Source organism: Coturnix japonica, chromosome 1 (assembly GCF_001577835.2).
Source record: "Coturnix japonica isolate 7356 chromosome 1, Coturnix japonica 2.1, whole genome shotgun sequence".
Classification (NCBI taxonomy): Eukaryota; Metazoa; Chordata; class Aves; order Galliformes; family Phasianidae; genus Coturnix; species Coturnix japonica.
Genome location: NC_029516.1, coordinates 120,424,192 through 120,449,396, shown reverse-complemented (window position 1 = coordinate 120,449,396; position 25,205 = coordinate 120,424,192). Strand labels below are relative to the sequence as shown.

General features: G+C 45.1%; 1 protein-coding gene across 9 annotated transcripts in view; it reads right to left on the bottom strand.

The window, feature by feature from the left end:
- MAP4K4 (mitogen-activated protein kinase kinase kinase kinase 4) overlaps nt 1-24,917 on the bottom strand; it is an 83,617-nt gene extending 58,700 nt beyond the window's left edge. For 8 of the 9 annotated variants that reach the window (XM_032441807.1, XM_032441817.1, XM_032441812.1 and 5 more), the window contains exons 1-2: nt 24,843-24,916; nt 705-830 (exon numbers count right to left, since the gene is read on the bottom strand). In XM_032441807.1, coding sequence (XP_032297698.1) covers nt 705-830; nt 24,843-24,857 — 141 coding nt within the window. In that variant the 5' untranslated portion in view covers nt 24,858-24,916. Of the gene's footprint in view, nt 1-704; nt 831-24,842 lie in introns of all 9 variants that reach the window. The other variant, XM_032441808.1, reaches the window with a different exon arrangement.
- Between the last annotated feature and the right edge of the window lie 288 nt (nt 24,918-25,205).

The window sequence follows — 25,205 nt, the reverse complement described above, 5'->3', positions numbered from 1 at the left end:
GCTGCAGCACTGATTTGGGAAACCCTCGTGAAGCACAGAATATCATTTATTTTACCTCTCTGCCTTGAAAGTGGATCCAAAACAAATGTCTCCAGTGTGTGTCAGACAAACATGGAATATGTCTCACATTAGTTACCACATTTTCAAGGACTGATTTAATCACTGTAACTTAATACTGGGAATCTGGATATGCTCAGCTGTGCAAAATGCATTAGCAGTAGCAGAAGTAAGAGCACATCCAGTGCTGAAGGAATCAAGCTGACCACACCATTGCAACACATCTTAATCTATAATTCCCACTTATTTATGGGAGGCAAGAGCGTGTACTTGTGTCTGTATGCTGCTGTTTCAAACCCAAACTTCAGTCCTCTAGAGGGAACAGATAAGATGGGATGAGAAACGGGTAGCAGCTTTACTTTTACAGCCACACATTCCTACTGCTCAGCTCATCTGCCTTGTTCCCACGAAACATGTTACTACCCACTTTTGAGTCAGGGAAAAGAAAAATTACTTAAAGAGCAAATACACTGCTAATAGCAAATCTAAGTTCAGCCATCACATTAGCCTACATTATTCACTTCCCTATCTGTTCAAGCAAGCACCAAATTCTATTAGGCGGTCTTTCCATAATGATATTTCTATCATCCTCAAATGATTTCCAAAAGGGAAAGGCTTATGAACATGCTCAAGAAACATCTGCTTACCCACAGTTGGTCGTCATGTCCTGGAGGACTTTTCTTAATGAAAGCACCATAATACGTTGCAATGTTTCTATGATGAGAATATTTCTTAAGCATATTAATCTCCAGTTTGATTTCTTCTTCTTCATCCTTTGGAAAAACAAAAAATGTATGTTTAATATACCACGTGCATAAGTTATGCTCTTTTTTCTTCTTTACAAATAGCTTTTAAAAAGCTGAATTTTTATCAGCATCATATTGAACAAACAAATCCCATGTTCATGTCAGCAAAATACTTTTTATTGAGATTGCCTCTAATAGGCCAGTACTTCTCTAACTTTACAGTAGTACAAGTGAAGGATCACAGAATCATGGGATGGCCTGGGTTGAAAAGAACCACAATGATTATCTGGTTTCAACCCCCTGCTATGTGCAGGGTCACCAACCACCAGACCAGGCTGCCCAGAGCCACATCCAGCCTGGCCTTGGATGCCTGCAGGGATGGGGCATCCACAGCCTCCTTGGGCAACCTGTGCCAGTGCATCACCACCCTCTGGTGAAAAACTTCCTCCTAAGATAAACTGGTTTTCATCCAAAACACAACTATAGTACCTGGAAAATCTGTTAATTTATTAGTAGTATTATTTGTTAATTAATAAGGAGTATTATTTCTTTTTTTTTTTTTTTTTTTTTTTTTTGTTCATTTGTTTGTTTGACTGTGTAGATTTCACCTAATTCTATTTAAATACCACCAGACGGGCTCAGTGCAGCAGGAATTCCCCTCCCTGCACGAACAAGCCCTACGCCTCACATACAGGTTTCCTCCTCCTCCATCCGGCTCCACAGAGGAAAAGCAAGTGCATCAGGAAAAGAGGGCTGGGAGCCCAACCCGTAAACAGGATGCTGCAATACAAAGGCAGAGGAAGGACTTCCCCCTGCTCGCCCTTGTCAGAGTGGTGCCAAGCAGAGAGCAGCTCAGGTGAGAGGAGGCTGTCCTCGCCATACATGAGATCAGCGTTGGAACAAACCACACAGCTGTCTGGAAGGGGCAATGCTACACAACCACTTCTTAAAAGCACCAACAACATGCAACTTAAATAATAGCAAGGTGCATTACATGGAAGGATCCAGGCAGGAACAGTGCAACAGCAATGATGTACGTGCATGAAGACTGTAGACATGGGAGAAGGAGGAACCACTCTTCCACCACCAATGCACTCCCCAGCCTTTCTTTAAGCACACTTAGATAGTGGGAGCCCTCACTTAGCCCAACTCAAGGCAACTAATTAAAAGAGAGCTGATTTCCCCATTTAGTCAGGGTGTGTATTTGCTCCACAACCTTCTAGCTTTGAATACCCAGGGGCCACCTTTCTACCTTTAAGTTGACTCCAGGAAGAAGCTGTTACCCCTGCTCCCTAGGGTGGCAGGCTGGCTAAGATGGCAGCAAGTGTTTTGATTATCCTGTATGTCAAAGCTGATTACATTTTAAGCTTTAAACTTCCTTGCAATTTGCAGCACGCTAGCAATCAAACATCCCATCCACAACAGACGCAGATGTTAATACTATGCGTTAACTATTTATGTGTGTCGGTACGCGTGGCTTTAGCGAAGGAAACCACTGCGTGCTGTAAAGGAAACAATTGTTTGAAATACACCAGCACTGGGATGCAGTGCTTACTCATACATTACTGTGAGAGAACTCCCAAAATGCATCAGGGATAAACTATCCTTAAATCTTCTCACGATGCTTCTTTAAAGTAAAATACTGCGCATTTCTGGAACGCTGAACAGAACGGTAATATTATCCAGTAAATCAAAGTTCCAAGCAAACAGCAGCCCTGGAGAGAAAGCATTATTATCAGCACGGCTTGTTGAGCCAAAAAGCTTAACTTGGGGCTTCCTCAGCTGTTTCTGCTGTCCCTGCTGTTGTGTGAGTTGTTTTTATTTAGTCCATATGCAAAATAAATAAATAGGAAATACTAAAAGTATTCACGATCACTGTTAGGAAGTGCCATTCTGAGCTTTGAACCTCGGCAAACAAAAAAATGCTGTATTGGGAGCTCTGTTAGGGATCAAGCAGACTGCAGGCTGTCACTGCTCTGTCTCTTTTCCCTTGTGGCCATGTCAAAGCACCTACATCACAGCCTGCGGCGACCCTTAGCTAAGATCAGGAATGGTGCTAAAGCTCTACTTGAGCTGTCACTGAGCATTTGTGCCCAGCACAAACGTCTCACCTACGGATTCAGTCCAGTCTGATTTCCAGCTTAAAGAATTAAATAGATTTGGTAACCCCTGCCAGTCTTTGCTGGACTCTGCTTACTTAGCGTGGATCCATAGCTCCCTAGCACCAAGTCCTGAAGACTTTGAGGCAGCAGACAAAAGTGAGGATTAATCAGTGTGGAGAATCACACAGGGACCTCTGGAGATCGTTGAGTCCAAACTCCCTGCTGCAGTACTGCTATAGGCCAGGAATTGGTATAACAAATAAAAAAGACACAAATTGCTATGTTCCAGATTCAGGACCTTATTTTTTTTTTCCAGGGTAGAATTGACTTCATTCCAACCTGGACATCTGAAAAGGCCAAACAATATGAACCCTGTGGGTGTTTACTTCTCCCCCTAACTACAAAAGGAGGATGAAGTCATCAGCAAAGATCCAGACACTGACTTTGCAGATGTCTTCGCTCGGGTGAGATGAGTCCCACCCAAAAATGTCACCGGATAAGAGCACTTCCGCACAGCTCCGCTCGCAGCCACGTGCAAGGCAAGGAGAGCAGCCTGCAGCCACCCCACAAGGAAAGCACCCACGGGGCCATCCCGGGACTCAGACACAGGGGCCAATGTGGGGGAAGGAAGCTCCCTCATCTCCGGCCTTCAAAGCCGTCCCTGCTGGTACAGCCTAGGATCACAAAGGGAAGAATTAAATCCGACTGAGGAGAGACTGCACTCTCACGAAGGGATACAAAACTGCATCTTTTTTTCCATTGGAGGCGAGAGGCAGCTGGTGAGCCCTTCCTAGTGATTTTATGCAGCTGGCATCAATTACCACTTTAAGCCATTATCTGCAGATACAAACTCCCATTGAAACATTCTTTGTCTGGGTCTGCGCTGGGGCTGGTGCGAGTGTTTTTTACTTCTACATTCACTGTCTGTTTGTGACAGCACGTCTGATTACCAGCAATTTTTTTGCAGAAAGCTATACTTTTGCAGGAGTCACGTGGTTAAATCAGGCTTGGAGTGGATTTCCTCTCCTTTTCCATTTGTTTCCTTTCCACAGTTCAATGGCCACACCAGCGTAACTGCAAGGAATTTCTCAAAGCAAGGCTGCTTTTATCACAAGGCCCTCACCTGGCAGATTACAAACCACATGCACAGAAATCCACCACAGAGTGCGGGGCTCATTCCTGAACACCTGAATTACCACACCACAGTTAGCAGCAGGCCAGCCACCCCTCACTGTGCCACCTACTGGCTCGCAGCCTGCTTGCTCCTGCAGCACCAGGACACTGCTCTCTAAGGATGCTGCTCATTCTTCCATCATCCCTCATTGCAACTACTCTACTCATTACTGCATGAAAATTCTGTTTATTAACACTAATCTTGAGAGAATGAGAGATTCATAAGCACTTTACTGGACATCACAGTAGGGAGGCAAGAGATTGGAACAGAAACTCCAGAAAGAAACACAGAATCATAGACTAGCTTGGGTTGAAATGGACCTTCAAAATCACCTGGTTCCAACCTCCCTGCTATAGGCAGGGACACCTCCCTCTAGACCAGGTTGTTCAAAGCCCCATCCAAACTGGTCTTCAATGTCTCCAGGAAGGGGGCATCCACAACCTCTCTGGGCCAAGTTGTTCCATAATCAAACATTTTGTCCAGGCACCTTGGGATACTAAAGAAGGCAGAGCCCCATCCTGTTCCTGCTCCACAGCTGATGTGAGGCCACCAGCAGACTGAACCAGGAGAGACTGTCTTTGAGAAACAGACCTGGGGATGATGGGCAGCAGCACTGCTTTCCATTCTCTATAATACAAGGAGAGTATGTCAGGAGCTGGGAGGAAGGCAACAGTCTAAAGGTACAGCAAGGAAGTACCCCAGTGTGGTCTTCCATTCATTCTCCCTTTGATGGAAGAGTTGCCTCTGTGGTTGCCTCAAAAAAGCAGCTTGTGGTGTTTGCCAGGCTTTACTTGTATCTCAAGGGATGGCATAGGTAGGGGAGGAGAAACAGAAGGATTACAGAAAAATTTACCCTAGTGTAGGACAATGGGTAACATGAATGAAGAAACATAGCCAAGCAAGTTTACAGCAAAACAGTGCTTTGTGACAAAAGTAAAACCAAGTTTATCTAAGCTTCCAAGTAGTTTTCATACTGTCCTACTTAACTTTGCAGAGGAATACAAATGCGTCCCTTCAGCAACTTTCTTTTTCAATTTAAGAAGAGACAATAAAAAAATCTCCCTTTACAAATGTCATGCAATAATGTCAAGCTATAAGCAAGTGTTTTAATTAATAACACTACCCAGCAGTGGAAACCTAAATATTCAGGCAAGGGGGGAAAGGAAGTCTCCAAGCCTCTTTTTATTTGCTTTTTCCCATGCCACCACAAAGCTCTGCCAGCCATATCCAGGGGGCTGCACTGCCTGGAGAACAGCTGCTGGTTGCACTGTACTCAGGACTTCAGAATGAGCTCAGCTGGCAATGAACCACAAGTTCCAGCAGCAGCCTGTGGGCTTTGGGAATCTTTCAACTATCAGAGAATTCAGATGCACATGCAGGGAGGTATAGAGCAGCATCAGCCCAGCTTCTCTGGGAGAGAAGAAAAGGAGAACTAATCCATGGGCCCCAAGATGGTAGCAATTGTTTTGCCTTCAGCTGGCACCAGAGATGACAGCCCATCCTTTCTTTCACCAACTCACCACGATGTAAGAGATAAAACATAACAAAAAAAGGCAACAGGACAGGATAAATCACAACGCCAACTTTTGCAAACCACCATTCTGCTTGTGTGTCAGATCCTCTCTCCTCCCCACACCCCTAGTCTGGCTTGCACCCATATGAAGAAGGATCTGTCCAGAACTGAGAGAATCTGAATAGTGCCTAGCACAATAGGTGACCTTTTCTGGTACTGGAATCCATAATATACACAGTCGTTAATAAAGCTTTACACACAAGAGGGAAGTTTAGGCATGAGGAGCTGGGGCAGTATTGCACACAGAGCAGTATTCAAACCAGGAGCTGTGGTACTGCCTTCAAGACGGGAAGGAGATTGCAATTTTGGGAGGGGAGGAATCTAACCACAACAGAAATGAGATTCCAAATGCTGGGCAAGTCCCTGCCAGAGCCTGCCAAGGTAGGAAGTTCATACAAAGAGAAAAGCAGAAGAGCTTGCAGTACTGAGAATGCTACGTGGAGTAACGCAATCCTTTCCAACCCCCAAACTGTGTCGGAATTGGGAATAAGATACAAAATAGTTCTTTTAAATAATAAAAAAAGCACTGGCTTCTTGGGAGGGGAAGCCTAAGCTGTTGAATAGAAAAGACTTTAATCAAGACATGCAATAAACATTTACAAGTCCATATGCAGTGCCTCCTAAATCTTAATATACAAGAGCCTCCAACTTTGTTACTATGACTCTCTCTCCTAGAGCATTTTACAGAGCCTATGAGCTTTGTTACCCTCAAGGTAAAGACTTCGTGCAAGTTTGTTTGCCTTCTATCTCCCTCTTCTATTACTTTTTCACCCCCAGCACTCCCTGTGCCTGTCCCACCACATGCGCAAGGCCCTTCTTTCACAGACCCCTCACCCACAGGCTGTTTCCAGCTTGGAATTGCTGCCTTTCCTTTCTCTGCATCATCCTTCCAGTCTTTCCTAAACAAGCACTTCTCCAAAGCAGCAAGCTGTTTGTGCTTAAGAACAAGGGCTTGCCACACCACATGCTCAACAATACCCCAGGAGCAATGAACATCCAGCAAGCAATAGTGGAGGTGGCGAGCACCCTCCCACCACCGCTGTCACATCGTCCCTTATTCACATGGGCAGCCCAAGTAGAGAAAGCCCTTTGTAGTCTTTGCTGGTTAGAAACCTCCCAGAGCCTACCCTGTTGCTGTGAGTTGCACACAAGCCTCCAAGCTGCCAGATGTAGCAGACTGGTAACACCTTGCTTGAGAATTGCAGTGGCTCTATACACCTGGGTTGCTCTCCCAGGGGTCAAAAAAGCACTTCACAACCCACACCAAACAGTGCTTCATCTCCCCTTTGCACAACACTCTCCCTACTGCATTCTAAAGGCATCATCTGAAACAAGAGAGAAAATGAGCCAAATTGTTTGCAACAGTGCCATCGCTGAGGATGCAGCTATAAAGCAACAATAAAGTTAACTGGACAAAGAAGCACGAGGGATGGGTAGCTTTTCAGTTGGGTCCCAGCACTGCCTGAAGGAGCCTGTGTAGCAGTATTGTGCAGGAGCACAAGAGGGAATCACGTGCAAAGGGGAAGGAGCCAAGAGCCACATGAAGACAATACTTGTCTGTTGTTTCCAGAGCCACCTCCTCTGCCAATCACAGTGACAACAATATTTCCTTTCTTGCCTGATGTGCCCCTGGTGACTTTGCTGGGCAATGAATGAGCTGTGCTAAAGACAGAGCGAAGGCGCTTCTGCTGACCTCCCCCAGCAGAACATCAAGGCACCAAAGGCTTTACAGAAGGCAGCCCAGAGAGAAACCTCCTAAGGGCAAAATCCTGCAAATATTTCCAGGGCTGGTCCCTTGATCCTTGGTCATTGTTTCCTAAGAGTGTTTTCTGCTCATGCTGCATTCTCATATATCAATGTAGAATTGTCCATCCTCATCAAGTCTGAATTACATAGAAGTTATGCAACAACCTGTCCTTGTACTTACATCACTAGAGCTCTCACCAAAAAGGGAAGGGTTAGTACCCTGCTTCTCCCAGTATAATTCATGCTAAAAAAGGCCTGTTGCCATACAATTCTACATCCAGTCTCAGATTTAAATCCTTGCTAGCGGGTATCAAAAATAAGTCTGTCTGCAAAGGAAACAAGTTAAAACATTCTGCTTTATGCAAAGGCCTAGGGCTTCGGGAAAGACAAGAAACATAGATGCCAGAGAGAAAGGTTTCACATGCAAAACAAAAAGGTTGCGTGGCTTTTCTGCTTCCCATCTCAGTGTATATTTGATGACAAGGGAAAGCAGCATCTCTGGGGTGATGACGGAGCCATGGGAGGCGCTGTCACACCACTTGGCTGCTGTCCCCCCACCCAGATTCAGACAGCAGGTCTCCTTCTGAAAGGGCAAACAACACGTGGGTCCTCCCCCGGGTGCGCAGTCCAGACACTGCTGGGGCACAGCTTGGACCTGGGAAAGGCTCCTGAGTCCCCCAGGTTTCATACAGTTAAAGAGACTCAATGATAAATCAAAGTTCTAGTTGGAAACTAGGTATTAACTTTGAAAAGAGTGAGCAAAAGGAAAACATCTGGGAGAGGAGGGAAAACAAAAGGCTGAAACAACTGAAAGTGCTCTTCTAATTTACAAAACACTAAAGAGAAGTTACATTAACAGAAATTTAAGATGGGAAGATAAACAGCACTTTTGGCATAACACAAATACACTTCTAGCAAGTACATCACAATAACCTACATTTTAATGAACACACCGATCTCCTTACTGAACAGATTCATTCACTACACAGGCTTCGGTTGTTACTAACATCAACCGTTTGCTGAAATGCCAGCAAACAGGTAATGGAACACTGTGAGGTTTATTGTTGACTGGCTTTTGAAACCAAATCAACTGGTAGGTGGAAGAGCTTCATAGCACGCTGCTGATCTTTCAGCTGTCTGCATTCCCTAAGTCTTCCACGCTTTAATTAAGCAAACCCTCCTCATTAAAATGTTGCAAGTGCTGCAATTTTTCCTTCTAAATATTTAAAGCTCTGGGAGATACACTAAAAAGCCCTGCAATTTATCAGAAAATAAGTACTGAGGAGAGCCCTAATCAAAGAATTACTGCACGTTCTTTGTAGCCCACAAATCCACCTGTACAACACAAAACACTTCACTGAGCCCACCCTATAAAGAAATAGATAGGACAATTCTTCCTTAAAGAAGCCTGATATACACCCGTCAGACAAAACTTCATTGAATAGACTGCCATCACATATCTCCCAACATCAAAGGTCGTGCATTGGCTTAGGAACACATCATACCCACGTTTAAAGGCTGCTGTACATGTCACCCTTAACCTAAGCTCTGTTTTACATCCAGAAAAGGAAAACTTCAAAATCTGGGCTACGGCACAGCCTCCAAAAATCTTCTTGTAAGCAAGGACTGGTGTGAGATCATGATCTGACATTTAACATAAGGTTTCTTTTGTGAGCCAGCCAAAATATGTAAATTACACAGGAATAAAATGAATCGTCCAATCTGTACATGTGTCTTACAAACCTGCTTGAATGACACAGTGAGAATTCACAAGCCTTCACAAGTCTTAATTTCAGGTAATCTTTGCCTGAAGGTTGAACACCTCAGTTCCCCTGGACCAGCATTAGTCATTGTTCAGCCTGCACAGGTAACACACGTCCTTCTCCTCTGCTCTACGTGTGGACAGGGCCGGCCATGACGAGTGACAGCAGAGGGTGGGTGGAGGACCTAGGCTGGCCAAGTACCCCTTCTTCTCACAAGAGGAGGAGGCAGAGCGTGTGAAGCAGGCTGAGCAGGCACTGTGTGCCAGGAAGAGAAGGGATGCTGGGAAACCTGCCCAAGGTGACACTGGTAAAAAACCACTCTGGCAAGGCCAGGCTGGCACAGGGAAGGAAATGCATGGAGGGGATAAAGTGACCAGCAATTTTTATCTGGACTGAAAGCACGACCATACTTAGAGCAATAAAATTGTGGAGATCAGATGTATGGGCCACAAATTCACCAAGTCACTCTTTTATTTATTTACTTACTTTCTTTTTTAAGCCTTGTCAAATTCCTCTCGGCACTGGTAAAGCCACAATTGGAACACTGGATCCATTTCTGGGCCCTCCAGTACAAGGGGGAGATAGGCATACCAGAGAGAGTCCAAGAGGGCCACCACTATGATGAGCCTGGAACAACTCTACTATGAGGAGAGGTTGAGAGGACTCTTCAGTCTGGTCACAAGGAGGCTGAGGACAATCTCCACAAATACCCAATGGATGGGTGCACAGAGGACACAGCCAGGCTCCTTTCAGTGGTGTACAGTGTCACAGTAAGAAGCCACGGGCACAAACTGTCACACAGGATCTCCCTCTGATCACCAGGAGCACTTCTGTGCACAGGCTGCCCAGAGGCTGTGGGGTCTCCTCCTTGGGTGATCTCCAAAAGGATCCTGGACATGTGTCTGGGCACCCTGCTGTGGTGGCCCTGCTGGAACAGTGGTTAAGCAAGAGCCACCCAGTTATTCTATTAATTCCATTTTCCCCTTAAAAATGACCACAGAAAATACCCTTACCAGGTATGGAAGAGAAAAAAATAAAACAAACACTACAAGCAAAGACCACCTGGCAAGTTTTCTCCTCCTTTCTTCATCCCTATTTCCACTTTCCTTCACACTCCCCTTGAGTAAGAACAGGTCACCCCAGAAATTTCAGCACAGGAGCAGGTCTGTAGCCATGAGACAGACAGCCCTAAGCACACATACACTGATCTGTTTGTAACTTGCTTGGTTACACAAGGAGGAGACTTCTAACCATCAAGGTTTTAAAGACAGGAGGGAATAAGGGTGTTAAAATTTTAACTCTAAAATATATTCGCACTCAGAAACACTGCTTTTCAAAAAGGAAATCCATTATAGAGTAATTTTCATCTGACTGACAAGATGATGATGATGACTCTGTAATTATTAGGTCCAATCACTCAAATTATAATTTACCAGCAGACACACAAACTACTCAATTCACAGCTAACGTTTCTCTTTTCTAAAACAAGAGAGGAGACAGACTATCTCTATCAGCAACAAATAAAGCAACCGCCGACAGAGGAATTCAGGGACATCTGCGAGGGGCACATTTCCCTTCATGCTCATGCCAAACCCTTCCACAGGACAGATGACAACCAGGTCTGTCACCAAAAGGCTTTTCCTTTGTAATCGGACAAGAGCAGCTGCTAGGCAGGTACGGAGGTAGATCCGTGTCTGTGCACACTTGATAAGTGAGTTCTTTATAAAAACCAATTGCTGAGGTTTTGATTTTCTTTGGTTAGATTCATGCTGACTTACGCACAGTATTTAAAACCACCCTGCGCTGCCAAAGCGCTATAAAGGCTGTGCACTTTAGTGTACAAGTAAGTGCATTTGGCATGGCGCCACTATGTACAAAATCATTTTCATGCAGCTGCCAGCAGAAGGGAACTATATTCTTGGACCAGATGTTTTTGTTGTCAGTGCTGCCAAGCACGCCTGGAAACCTCACAGCTGAGCGGTGCTGCAGGAGTGAATTAACAATGAACAGAGCCACAAGATGCTTGTGTCCATCTATCAGACAGGGCGGCGCAGCTCCTGATCTCCCCTCCTCCAGCAAGGAAGCTGCTGATAACCAGCTAATTATTACCTGCCTGAGAAGGATACTCCCTCTGCCTCCATTGGGATAAATAAAAGCAATAAATGCTGGCAGAAAATATCACACCTCAGCTGCATTTACCCTTAGCTGGGCAGGTGAAAAAGAGACCATGATTAAAAGCCAAGAAAATAGGATTGGAGCAAACATAGATGGATCCTAATATTACAGTACGGGTTTGTTTTTGCTGCTGGGCTGCAAACAAGCTTGCGATTATTAAACAGTATTTCATCTCAAAAATCAGAGCTGCTACAGTATCTTTCTCTCCAGTTTAAAAACAAATATCCCTGATCCTAGCACAAGGCTCTCTCTTTTGAGCTGAGTTCCTGACAGCCCCAGCTTACAGCAGAGTTGGAAGACTGGAGCTCCCCATTCCAGCTCCTGCCACCAGCCCCTGCATCACCCTGCTGTTCCCTCCTATAAAACTAGGGCTGCCAGCAGCTCTTGTCCCAAATCCCCCTCCTGAGGCTGGCTCTAAGTCATTCCCAGTGCCTCTAAAAGAAACTCTAAGTCTGGGGCACTCCATGCAGTAACAAAAAATTGCACAGGGTATAAGTGCACATCCACAGGCACACCAAGAGGGGCTGTCCCTGTGGTGGGGGAAGCACTGCAAGTTGGGTGTTGTGTAGATGGATGGGTTGGTTGGTTGGTTATTCCATTTCCCAAGTACTCCAGGTATTCAAAACAAAAGGCAGGCAGAAAGAGGTTGTGTGTGCAGCAGGTTTGCTGGAGCTTTGGTCTCTTCTCCCTATCCTTCAGGCAGCTAGGCCTTGTGCAGCCTGCTCCTTCACAGCATGCCCAGAAGCAAAGAGCATCCTCTTGACTGGCAAGCAACATGTCACGATGGCTTACAGCATGGCTGCCTGCTGGTCCTCACACCAGAAGAACACACGCACGTATCTGCTAAGCCACTTCCCAAGCAGGAAGCTTCACGCCCTCATTCCCAGCACTTGCAGCCTTCAGATGTAGTCACCAGCTCATTCCTCCTCCTCATCTCCACTGTAAAAAAGTGACACTCAGCAACTTGGCCGCAAAAGAATGTGTTTCACTGAAATCCTTATCTACCAGAACAATCTGACGTCCTTGGAAAGGCTATCACAGAATGGATTGGTTTGGAAGGAATCACAAAGCTCACCCAGCCCCAACCCCCTGCCCTAGGCAGCGCTGCCCCCCACCAGCTCAGGCTGCCCAGGGCCCCATTCAACCTGGCCTTGAGTGCCCCCACAGATGGGGCACCAAAGCTTCCCTGGGCAGCTGTGCCAGCGCCTCACTGCCCTCTGAATAGTGAATTTCTTCCTAATACCTAATCAAAATCTCCCTTCTTTTAGATTAAACAATTCCCCCTTGTCCCATCACTATCAGACTGTGTAAAAAGTCGGTCTCCCTTCCTGTCTAGAAGCTCCCTTTATGTATTGGAAGGCTGCATCTCCTCAGCCCCCAGTGGCCACATCTCCAGTCTGCTGACATCTGCACAGGAGCCGTGCTCAAGGCTAGTGTCTGGAACAGACACAGAACAAATCTTAAAGTTTGCATGTTTAAAAAGAAACAAAAGCAGACAGCCTCTCTTGTCTGAATAAATGGCCTCCTTCTCAGGGACTTTTCCTTTAAAACAAAAGAAATGCTATCACCACACGGTCTCATGGGAAGATGATTCATAAGCAGGAAAAGGACTGTAATTCTATGCTTGGGGTACTCACCCTAACAGATATTACAACTTTTTTACTATGCTAGTCCTGTAACATGATGAAGTGACAGTCTGAAAAATCTCTTTAATCACACTGATTTGAGATGGAACAAAGAGCAATTAGCTCAGCCAAAACGTTGGGGGGTGGGGAGGGAGCCATTTACATCTGAACAAGGAAACCTGGATTGTGTGCCGAGCCTAGAAATTCAGGAGGATGTGCTTTAAGGCACTGGATTTGCTCACAGCGGAGCTGTCTGACAATGAAGCCATGCACAAAGGGACCAACCGCAGCAAACGTGCCAGCTCCAGCTCTGCCACCAAGGAACGGAGCCGCTAGTCGGGTTGGAAACATAACTAAGCATTGCGGAAGGAGAAATCCCACACACAGCAATCACATCTTTCCAATAGCCGGGGAGAGGCAGCTAAGTGAAAGACCATGTGTTGTGGAGGTCAGCTTCTGCCAGACTACAGGCATCCAAACAAAGCCCGTCACGGCCAGGGACTCCTCTCCTGTGATGTTGTCACTCCAACAGGAGCACGTAGAAATCCCAAAGCCCGATCAAAATGGAAAGCTTTATTCAAAGCATTGGTTAAACTTGGCTTGTCTTTGCCTGTTTATTACCAAATGGCACTCTGCTTGGAAAACCTTTTGGTTGCACTCCGGCTGGCATGAATTGCCACAGTGAGGGGCAGGGGTGCAGAACAGGAATAGGAAGAACAGGCAGGCTATTATGAAGCCAGCAAAATGGTACAAAAAAGGATAATTTTGAAGGCTGTGGGTGCTTCTTTTTTTTTCCCCTCCTTGTTTTGAAAAATCTTTTCCCCCAAATCAGCTCCATCTGCAGTCTCCAGGCAGCTGGAAGTTTCTGCCAAAGTGATCAGCAGCAAAGAGCTCACGCTTGGCTTTGAATTGCACCCATTATACGCTCCAAAGTTCACACACCACAGAGAGAGATCGAAGAAAGTCGGAACTCTCTTTGGGTGCACACTGAGTCTCCGATCCAAAGCGCGAGAGATGACAACAGTGCATAAGAGCTGCTTCAGCAAAAAACAAGGCGCTGCAGAAAAAAGGACATTGCCTCTTTTCATGACCCTATAAAACTTCCTCACTGAAAGTAGGCTGGGCTGAGGGCAACTCTCCAACTTACTGGCAAACATCTTCAAAGCAAGACATCCAGCTCGAGTTTTCTTTCACACAATACAGCCCTTATTCCCTCACCCCTTTAGTTCACCATTTCCCCAGAAGCCGTACCTTGCTGCAGCATGTATAGCAAGGCAACAGTCACAACCCAGCTTCCAGCACCACCACACAATGTGTTTCTGCAGCACCAGCCTTCAGAGTAAGCACGTACCACACAGTAAGTGTGTACCACACTGACAACCTCCACAGCACGTCCTCTTCCTTTTGGGGAGGTGCTGGACGCTGCCAAACCGTTCCTCTGCTGTTACCTAATCACAGTCCTACTTGCCGCACACATGGAAGGGCTGCTGAGGCCCTGTTTGATTATTCATGCTGTAAAGATGGTTAACGAACAAGGCTAAGAAGGGGGGGAAAAAGATTAAACTAGTTTATCTGAATAGAAGATGACAAAAACACCACTCAACACCAGTAAGCGTTAACTCAGAGGGGTCAGCACTGCATTGCTGTGTACCAGATTTCATAGGAAACTTCTGGCTTCTGTCATCATGGAAAAGCAAATCACTTTCTCAATCTGAAGCCCTCTAGTGATGGCCCAAAGTACAGCAGTCGCGCAGGCAATCGCTTTTGCTAAACAAGTACACAAATTTAGATAAACAAAAAGACTGCACAAGAAATCGCTTCTCTCCGGACAATTGAGATGGCCATTTCTCAAGGAGGACGCAACAGCTCATGAAGTCATGCTAAGCAGGGCATTAGAAACTGCCCATTCTCTAAGCAGTCACTTGCACTCTGAAGGCTACTGATATATGGGTATTTTCAGAACGATTATATGCAGCAATGTTAAAACAGGCCTTGTTTCCCACATTACAGTCTGCTCTATCTCAGGACGATCAAATAAATACATGATTTAAGTCATATCTATCTAACACCTGGAGGGAGAAAGAACAATGTCCAGTGCATTAGCAATGGTACTGCACAAGCATACACAGCAAAGACAGCCTGGGCTTCTCATTTTGTCCTTAAAGTAAATGGGTGTATTTCAGAGGTAGATCTGCTTTGGGTACCTGGCTCAAGCTGTTCCTGGGTCACTTTCTTTTGCCATTTGCCAGCAAAGGCACCATTAAACCCAGGATTAAGGAGATCCTTTGCTGGCAAATACAGAGCACTGGTTCACAAGGCCAGGCTCCTGTGAGTCACCAGCTCAGAGGCCACTGGCACACACACTGCCTCAATGCAGGTTTCAGGCTCTACCACTGAGTCAAACTCACCACCCTGCGACTTTTTGCTCCAACATTATCCTGAACACTGGAATTCAGAATCACAACGAACGTTATGGAAGTGGTCCAACACAAAAAAGTGAAGTAATTTCTGAAGCAGGCAAGCAGCCTAAAAATAGCTTGCTGCACAACAGAAAGAAACAGAGGGTGGGGGAATCCCTGCAGAAGATCTTGGCTCTTCTCTCCCAAACCCCCAGGTGCGCAGCACTGCAAACCCTCCCTCACAGCCATCGCAGGTGGCTGCGGAGGATGCAGTCAGGCCCTCAGGAAGACAGCACGACCAGCTTTCCTCCAGGCATCACAAAGCCATATAGCTGTGTGGGCACCCTGCTCTGGGTGGCCCTGCTGGAACAGGCATTGGACCACAGGGGTCTCCGCCAGCTTCAGCCACCCAGTGGTTCTGCAAAGACCAAGCTATCTGAATATTTATAAATAGAAAACAAACTGTTCCTCCTTTCCTCCCTGAGAGTAGAAATCCTTTCATTCATTATACAGGGGTGTTTGTTTGTTTGTTTACATTGGTATGCATGGGGAAAGGGAAAGAGTTTGCAATTTATTTGCTGATTCCTCCATTTCTACCAGAACCGTACAAATGGCAACACGCTAACAATTTGTGTTGCAAATCAAGGCTAGATACGCTTCCCAGATTGGAAAACATCTAACTCTTATAGGGTAGAGAAAAGGCCACCAAAGTAAAATATGCCAAAGAAATCTTACCCTAGCGGAGCTGCCTGTGCTCACAGGGGGAGTCAAGCAGGCAGCCGGGGTGCTCACTCCTCCTCCTGCCCCGTGTCTGTTCTCCCGATTACATTTCCATTTGGTCAAAGGTTCCACATCAGAAAGCCATTTTCAACAATCACGGGCATTCTCTCATCTCGTTCTCACATGCTCATCCAAGGTGCTTTGCCAGGCTAGTAACAGTTATCTGAAGGTAAAGGGGCTGCTGCATTTACACTGGGATTTCCACTTAATTCTTACCAACTCACGTAAAACTTGAATCAAACACTGAAGCTCAGTTCAGGAAGAAAGAGCTATAGTGGAAAATATCCCTACTTTAACGACAAACTGCAAAAACACCTCATCCATCCACTGACACGCAAAAAATTGAAAGTTCATTTCTGGAACTGACCTTGACACTTGGCAGAGGGAAAGGCCTCCGTCATCCAGAAACACTCTGCGAAAGCAACCAGGCTGCTCAACTCTCACCATGCCTTTTGAATCAGTGCTGCTGGGTAGAGAAGCTAACGTTTTACCTTATGGGCACAATGCAAAATGCACAAGTGTTGTGCTCCCTACATAGGAACAGCAGCTCCTTCTGCAGCTTTCTCTCTGTTCTCAGAGGTATCTTTTTCAGACCAAAATATATGAGAAGAAAAGCCTGACACGGAAGAAATAACTGGGAGCCAGCATAAAAAGACACCTCATTGGCCAGATTCCCACCATTTCATTCCTGTTTGAAGCAAGATCCTACAAAAAGAGAAAGCAAAGACAGGAGAGCAAAACTGAACTGCACGTGCTTATTATGAAGAAGCAATCTGCAATTTAATGGCAACACCTCTGTGGATTTATTTAGCAGTAGAAAATATTCTCCGTCAGAGAGACTACGCAAAGCACACTCTGGGCTTTAATCCCTTTTGGATTAAACCTATCCACAGGAATGTACACAAGCCCCTTACTAGAAAAGCTGTTTCTAGGCTCAGGAGACAAAGAGTAGATTCTAGAGCAATCAGCTAAACTATAGTTTGCGTAGTATCTTCATGGCTCTTTTAACACTTAGCTCAGCCATGTGCTTCCTATTGCATATTTAAGAGACTGGGCATCAGGGGAGAGAATTCTTTCCTCTCAGGCACGAGGGGGGTGTTAATCACGGTTACAAGCCAGCTTGGAGTACAACAAATTCCCATGTCCTTGCACATTAGCACTTTCTGCCATAATCTCCAGTTTTAGGAGCTGGGTTTTAAGACTGTATTTTGGCCAACAACTCCCTGCACATCACTCAAACTTTCTGTCTTGCAAAAGGAGTGCTGTCGAGAGACTCTGAGCAAACATTTCTCTCCCATTAAACATTAGAGAACAACATCGCTATTTTGTGGTTATATATACACACACACATGTTAAAAACAGAGCACAAGAGAGAAATCACATGGGATCATCTCAAATGTACAGTTTCTATTCGTAGGCCGGTAAACTAAAAACGGAATCAGAGGGAAATATTTAAATGCTTGAAAGCAATTTGCATGCGCTACCCTGAGCGCATTCCTGTAGCTGCAGCATTCACTCGAAAGCCAAGCATTAGAACTTTCTCTCTAAAGTTATCTGCTTTCTCCTCCTGATTTACTACAGAACAGTGGCCAGCCATCTGATAATGGCCGGTGGCTGAGGTCTGCCTGCCATACCTGGCGCAAAGGATGTAAATTCCACCCGCTCTCCTCTCCGCGCCGCCTGCCAGCTTTCACATAACTCGTCGGGATTTCATATCTTTGGAATTTCTCCCTCATTATGCTTGGCCAAAATTGGCCAGCAGACCTTAATAGCAGTGGGTGGAAAAGCAGGCAAAGAGGCACACGTGCTATCACCGAGAAGCCTCATTTCCTTCGGAAGTCAAGATAAAAACACGGAATGTCACAGCAGAAACAGGAGGAGCCCCCCAGGCAGGTGGGGTTGATGAAACTACAATTAAACACAGTCAGGAAAGATTACATTTCAAGGAGATATATCCCCTTTAACATAAACAGCAAATTAATTCTCCCGTCTTTGATCCTAATGCCAAAATGTAAAGCTCACCCCTAAAAGACGGGAGCTGGAGCTGTGCTCTCGCCCGCCTATGCAGGCAGTAGGAATCTGCTGCAGAGCCTGCCTCAGCTGGGGTACTTGCTAAAATTAAAGCACACTGCTCTGTCACAGCTCTCATTGGGTTTTATTTCAGCCCAGACTGACAAGAGCACACATGTTCTAACAGTGCATTGACAGAGTTGTCTTGTTTTCCCTGAGCAGACAGTGTGTCTGATTCACCGGTGGTAAATTGAGCTGCTGTGCTGCGTATCTGACAGAAAATATTCCAAATGTAGCCCCGTGCTTTTTGCTGTTATCTGCACACAGAACAGTTCTGTTTCCCAATAGCAGCTGACCCTCCTCAGACAGCTCCAATATGCACTTGGTAACACAGACAGGTCAGCTCCCTCCTCAGCAAGGCCTGCATGCAGCAGTACTTAGCTTCATGTCAGCACAGGTGTGACCAGGAATTAGATGTTGTGGTAGTGAAAGCAGATGTATGCTGCCACACAGAGACTTCATCATGGTATATATCAGAGCCCAGCATTCCCTCCCACGGATGCTAACATTCGTTCCCTTCATACACAAGTGGAAGCCACTTCGCAGTGCTACAGAAAGGTGCTACCTGGTTCTCCTATGGCTGGGCAGGCAGGATTTGACAACATCTTCCCTAAGAGAGGAGATTCTTCTGCACTGCAAACTACAGCAGAGTTCCCTTTAGTGGACATAAACACAGCCAGGCCATCTTTATAATGTAAATTGTATACAATGTATGGGGCAGGAGCAAAGCATTTTCCGCTAGATAGGATGAGGCCTTGCATGTTAGACCATAAGCAGGAGGAGATGAGGGGAAGACAGAGTCAACATAGCTGTCTTTACATCCTCTTAATACAGCGATCCAATGGGAAAGCTACTGGATGCGCCACACTAAGTGCTCATATTCAGAGCTCTTTGGCTGTTAACAGGTAATAGATGCTTCAGCAATGGTGCCCTCAAGGATCTTTATAGCAGAAGGAAAACATCTGTTTCTTCCAGCCTTGAAACAGTCAGGTTCCAAAACAAGCACGTTAAAATATATAGAGGGAGATCCACCCGCAAGGACAGCTGGCAGCAGGCCATGCTTGCAAATAGTCTTTTGCTCAGGTGGAAATCTTGCGCTAAGAAACTATGTGCTGGAAAAAGCAAGTAGAGCAACACGCGTGTATGAACATTTCACATCTCTTTTCTTCTCCCCTGTTGCCAATTTTCCACCCAACCACACAGTACCGCTGTGAAGTTGCTCATTACTGGAGCTGTCATGCTAGGTGCTAGCTCCCTCCAGTCAAATCACGTTGTATATGGTTTCCCAAACTGCTTAATAATACCCAGGGCTTCCTGCCCCACTTCAAGTATGTTCACAGCCTCCTTCTTGCAGCAGCAGCACCAACTCTTTACATCTTACCCCCCTTCCCAAATAAGCTTCTCCAGTCTGACAGTCTCATCTACCACTCCAGGACTTGGATAAGCAGAGTGAAAGTTTGCCCTCTCTACAACCTGATGCCAGCACTGCATCAGGAAAGTTTATTGGATTATGTCCAGAAATACTCTTTGCAGCTGCAAAGTGACTGCCCCACTGCCTGCAAGACTATCTTAGCTCTTCTCAACCTTCTTCCAATCCAAGTTATTACAGTTCAGCTTTGTTTTCCTCTGAAGCTGCTCTAGGCCAGGGAAATCAATGTGCTCTTGCCTCCATGCTCAAAAGGCAACCCACATTCAGCTTCCACAATGGAACTGGAATGGAGTAGTTGATGAGACTGGCTTGCCCTAGCTCCATTGCATGCTACCATGAAGATCCATACATTCATGGTCTTTTAGAGTGATGCATCAACTATTAGTTTTTTTCTCCATACTAAGAGATCAAAATCAGCTGACTATCTTTGCTTTTTCATTAAAAATAACAGAAGTTAGGGTAAACTTTTGATACTGTTTTTGTTTTCTCCTCATTTGATCTTCCTGCATGCACACATAACACTTATTTTCTGTAGTCTTTCCACAGACCACTTTTGGAGTGCCTTAAATACAAAGGGTAGATAGCCCGTAATGTCACAGTTCATACAACACTGTATGGACCATCAGACAGAGATAGACAAGACTCAAAGTGACTCACCTACCATAACAGAAAAGCCATTCAGCAGAGTTGGGAAGGCAACAATGAGTAATTCTGGTAACCTCTCCTGCCCAGGTTCAGGAGATGAGACATACTTCTGTGCAGGCCTGGAGGTTTTGGTTTGGGGTTTTTCATTGTTCTGTATCCCATGTACAGAAAGGGCAAGACAGGCAAGCACTAAAAGCAATGCAGCCTCTTTCATAAATCAGCAGGATACAGTACCCAGTTGTTTACTTAGCATAATCTTACACAGACTAGACTGGACAAGTCATGAAACACTGGGCACAAGAGCTGAGAAATGCTGCTATTAAAAAGGCATGCGGAAAACTTTCCCAGAGGATGCCAAGAGCATGTGTGGGAAGAGGTAGGAGGAAGAAGCAGCAGCGTCAGGGGTTATAACAAACAGTGAAAAAGCCATTTGTGTTTTTTTTTTCCTCAAAATTAGCTACTGAGGATTTCAAACAGAAAAGCATCTCTGGAAGTGGAACACAGGACTGACACTGGAAACAACCGTGCAGCTGCAAGTGAGGCCTCCAAAAGAGTGGAGCAGAGTCAAGCTGTGTGTTTAGGATAGAATGCTAACAAGATCAGATGCATACAGATTTGCCAAGTAAGCTTTGCTAAGATTGTAAACAGTTTAAGGTCTTTAGGTGTTTTTTTTTTTGCTTCACAAAATAAAAGAATTCTTCTAACTAACCAGTGACTGCTGCCAAATCTCACAGCATTCTTGTGTAGCATCTGATAACATCAGTCACGGCTCACTTGATGTGCTACAGAGCTGAACAACGGTATGGAGCAAGCAGCCCATGGAAACCCAGCAGCACGGGCAGGGAGTAAAGGAACTCTGGGAAGGAGTCAACGCTCGCTCAACATGGACTTTTCCAAAACAATACCCCATAAGGAACAGTCGCTTACATAAAAAGATTCAGGACAGACTGCAAGAATCTCTCAAATAAAGCTTCCCCACCAACATGCACACAGCCTGAGATTCAGCCTACAGATGTTCAGTGTGGAAAACAGTTTTTCAAGTGCGTGTATGCTTATAGTTCATCCAACAACAGAACAGTTTGCAATTGCTGAAGACTGGTGTTTTGCTGTTATTTGCTCTATGCTCCAGTGACATTTTTTCACCCTTACATGTGCTCCAGATTCATCCCCAGAAAGCACAGCATGATCTACATGAATGCCAGACTATAAGAACGCTTGCAGACCTTTAGATCCTTTCAGTGCTTGCTTGAGTGCTGTAGATCTGTGCATTTATACAGACCTACACGATTTTACAGAGCTTTCCCTAATTTGTTTAGAAAAAAGTGGAAGAGACGGCAAATCTGCACGTCAACATCCCCCACCATTTCAGGCAGCAGTACTGACGAGTCATAATATATTCAAAGATCAAGCTGATATCTTCAGCCCACCTCCTCTTTTCTCATCCTTACCACCATTCTTCTCAAAATTAAAATCTGAATAGAAAACCACAAGAAAAGCTGGGAAGGATGAAGAGCATTTCCAAAACACCATGTACAGCTTGAGCTATAATGTTTCTTCCAGCGTTGCTAGTTGGAGGTTACACTACCTCATTTTCTTTGTGCCAACCAAAACTTTCTAAGGGAAGTCTTCACTTTGACTTGGACATTCCTTCTGTTCAGGTCATCAAAGCTTTACAGAGCTGATGTAACCTTGGTGATCATGAGCAGTGCAGGAACTGCAGAACCGGGCCTTGAAAATTGAAAATCTGAGGCGTGTCTACAGAGCTTGCCAACACATTAGGCTTTCTAATTTTTTAAGTGTTTGGCAAAGCAAGCACTGGATCAGAGGTACCTGAGAAAAAAGAAAGTCTTGTGTGTGTTCTCAGCACCAGTTAAACACAACAATCAGATATCATCCACAGCACCACTTAAGCATTAAGTACTGCCAGCAATACACGTACCAAGGCACGAATCATCTACAGCCTCAATAGCTGCCCATTAAAAAAAAAGCATTACAATTTCAGTTTTTTAGGAGAGTGTCCATTCCAGTCTCTTTCCCCCATATATGCACAGATGATAGTTACCATTAGTTCACAAGAGCAGCTCATGAAAATATAGCTAGGAAAGCAAGTGGAGAAGATCCTTGTGTTGAGAAGGTCCTTACATTCTCTGCTCTTAACCATCTTGCTGTCAGCTAGAATGATGATGAAGCTGCTTTAAATGTGATTTGCCAGTAAAGGAGATGCTCAGAAAACCATTCCTTGAGGAAACCAAGCCATACCTGGATGGCAAGGCCATCTTCGGCAGCAATACCACTCGGAGCTCTTTCTTCCCCTACACCTCCATGGTCATCAATGGCTCTTTCCCAATCTCATGCCACTTTCATCACAGTAAAGACTACATGCTAAAATAGAGCAGCAAACTTATCCAGGTTATAAATAACCAGCAGGAAGAGAAAAGTGAGGGAATTTTTAGGGGAACTGAAGGCTGCTCACTGATCTGAGTCACTGCCTGGACCAAAGCCTTGATGCCAGCACAAATACGGGGATGCAGACAGGGAGCCAAGTACTGACTCCAGTAGGAGCGGACAGGAATATCCTATGGGAATATCATCCATGCCTGGTGTTAAAAAGTACAGTTGACTTAGCATGACTTGGAAGAATTTACACCGCATTTTTGGCCTCCAAAGGCTCATTACTTTGAAGTAAAAACACATGAGCTTCAACTGTAGGAACAGCGACGCTTTTACACTGTGTGGGGTTAACATCTCCCAATCCTCCCTCTGGCTGCTATGCAGCCCCTAAGAAAGAATGAGCTTGTGAGGTAGAAGATGGTGCCAATACACAACTTTCAAAACCAGCCCAAATCTGCAGCAAGTTTCAAAACATAAACTATCTCCTGCAACATGAGCTCAGCCACGCTATACCCAGCATTATTCAATTGTTTGCCTTTTGCTGTGCAACCTCTCCATCACAACTGTTTGTGATTAATATATGCTATTAAAAACAGAGGGAAGTGTGCAATACAACCAAGCTTAGTGTTATAGAAGAAACCTTCACTGCTACAGTCCAGCAAGCTGCTCTACTTCACGCTGCTGCACAAATGGAAACATTTGCTGAGCAAAGAGCATTCATTTTATGTCATCGCACCTTCATCCTTCTCTGTTTTGTCTACATATTAACTGCAGAAAAATAGCGCTGCCTCTTGAGAAGGCAACCTTTGAAAATTTCCAGCTGAACATCAGTTTTTATCAGGCCATCTTACAAAGCAAGAATGTCTAGCTCTTGGCAGACACAACTGCTTCAGTTAAGAGATCAGCAGTCACGCTGCTCATCGATCACAGGGAGATCAAGAGATAGAACTGAAGTACTATCAGTTGACCCATCCCTGCCTTCTTGTTTTCCTCCTTGTCCTGCCTGATCACCCATCACACCTCAGTTACTTGCCAGGCAGCTTCTGTCCATTTTGATCTGCCAGGGCCCACACACACAATATCAAAATAGAAAATATTTTGCAGCAATACCCTTGTAAGAGCTTTTTGCTTAATACAACCAGCTTGCCAAAGACCCCTGCTCTAATGCAATGTATACACATTAACCTGATTTTTCCCCTAGTGTCTCTGTAAAACTGAGGAGTTTAGAAAATTAAGATGCTCTGTTTCAGGATGAACTTCAAACAGTGCAGTGTCAGTCAAGCATTGTGGATACTACACAAAAGGATCTAATTCGATTTTAAATCTCAAGCCGTTGCCGAGGTTGTAACTTGGTAAAACACAACTGGAATCAACAGGAAAAAGCCATGCTTTTTCTGGTCTGTTTTGAAGTCTTAATTTAAACTGATTGCTTTTTGAACAGTATAAACTACATGACAGCTCAGGATTCAAGCATGGATGTATATTTTTTATTTCTGTGGCTGGGTTAATTTCCCGTCTTTCTCATCTAAAGCTCCACAGTAAATCCCCTTGGGTCAGTTACAACTACTACTTTACACTGCTGAATTCTGCCAGCAATCTGCTCATCGTTCCTGCAGATGTTTCTGCTTTCAGGCTTCTGGGAACTTTATTGGACCCATTTCCTTTGAATAAATGTACGCCCTTTTTAGGCTGCAAATGTACCAAGGAAACTACTGTCAAGCAGCCTCCTCACCTTCTTTTTTTGGTAAGGCAGATGTATGATGATATATTTAAAAGAAAAAAAAAGTAGGAAGTGGGGAATGTTCCTTTCCTCCCCACTTCTGAGAAGTTTCAGGTAAGGGAGTGCTACACAGAATCAAAGAATTGTAGGAGTTGGAAGGGACCTCCAGTGATCATCGAGTCCAACCCCCTGCCAAAGCAGGTTTCCTACCCGTGCTCCTGGGAGCAGCCACGGCAATTTATGAAAGGCCAGAGGCCCCTCCACACAAGCACACAGAAATCTCATAATGGGTAGACAGGCTCAAGAGGTCAGGCCCTGCAAACAGAAAGCAAATGTTCACTTGCAAGGACCGTGCCCTTCCACATAAACCTGAGGTAAACCGTATGCCGTCTCTTGCCGTCGAATTTTACTCACATTACTAACCAAGCAGAATGTTTCTCTACTCACCTCAGTAACGTCCATGACTTTGATGGCTGCCAACTGGCCTGTTTTGACATGTCGACCCTGAAAAGAGAGAGAAGCATCAGCACCAGCACTTCACCAATCCCTTGAGCACACACAGAGCAAAGCATTTGGAGATCTTCAGCTGCTGGGTTTTGCCCAGCTGTGCTGGACTCTTCCACTATTTCACTTGAAAAGCAACACATACACTAGATAGCTAAAGGAGATTCCTTTTAAAATGTTCTTTAGAAATGTTAGGTCTTTATCTCCACATTAAGAGGATGATCATTAAGATTAAGCACAGACATTACGTTTGCTTCTTTTCTTTCTACTTCAGCAAAGCTCATAGTCAGTACGGATCATTTATTA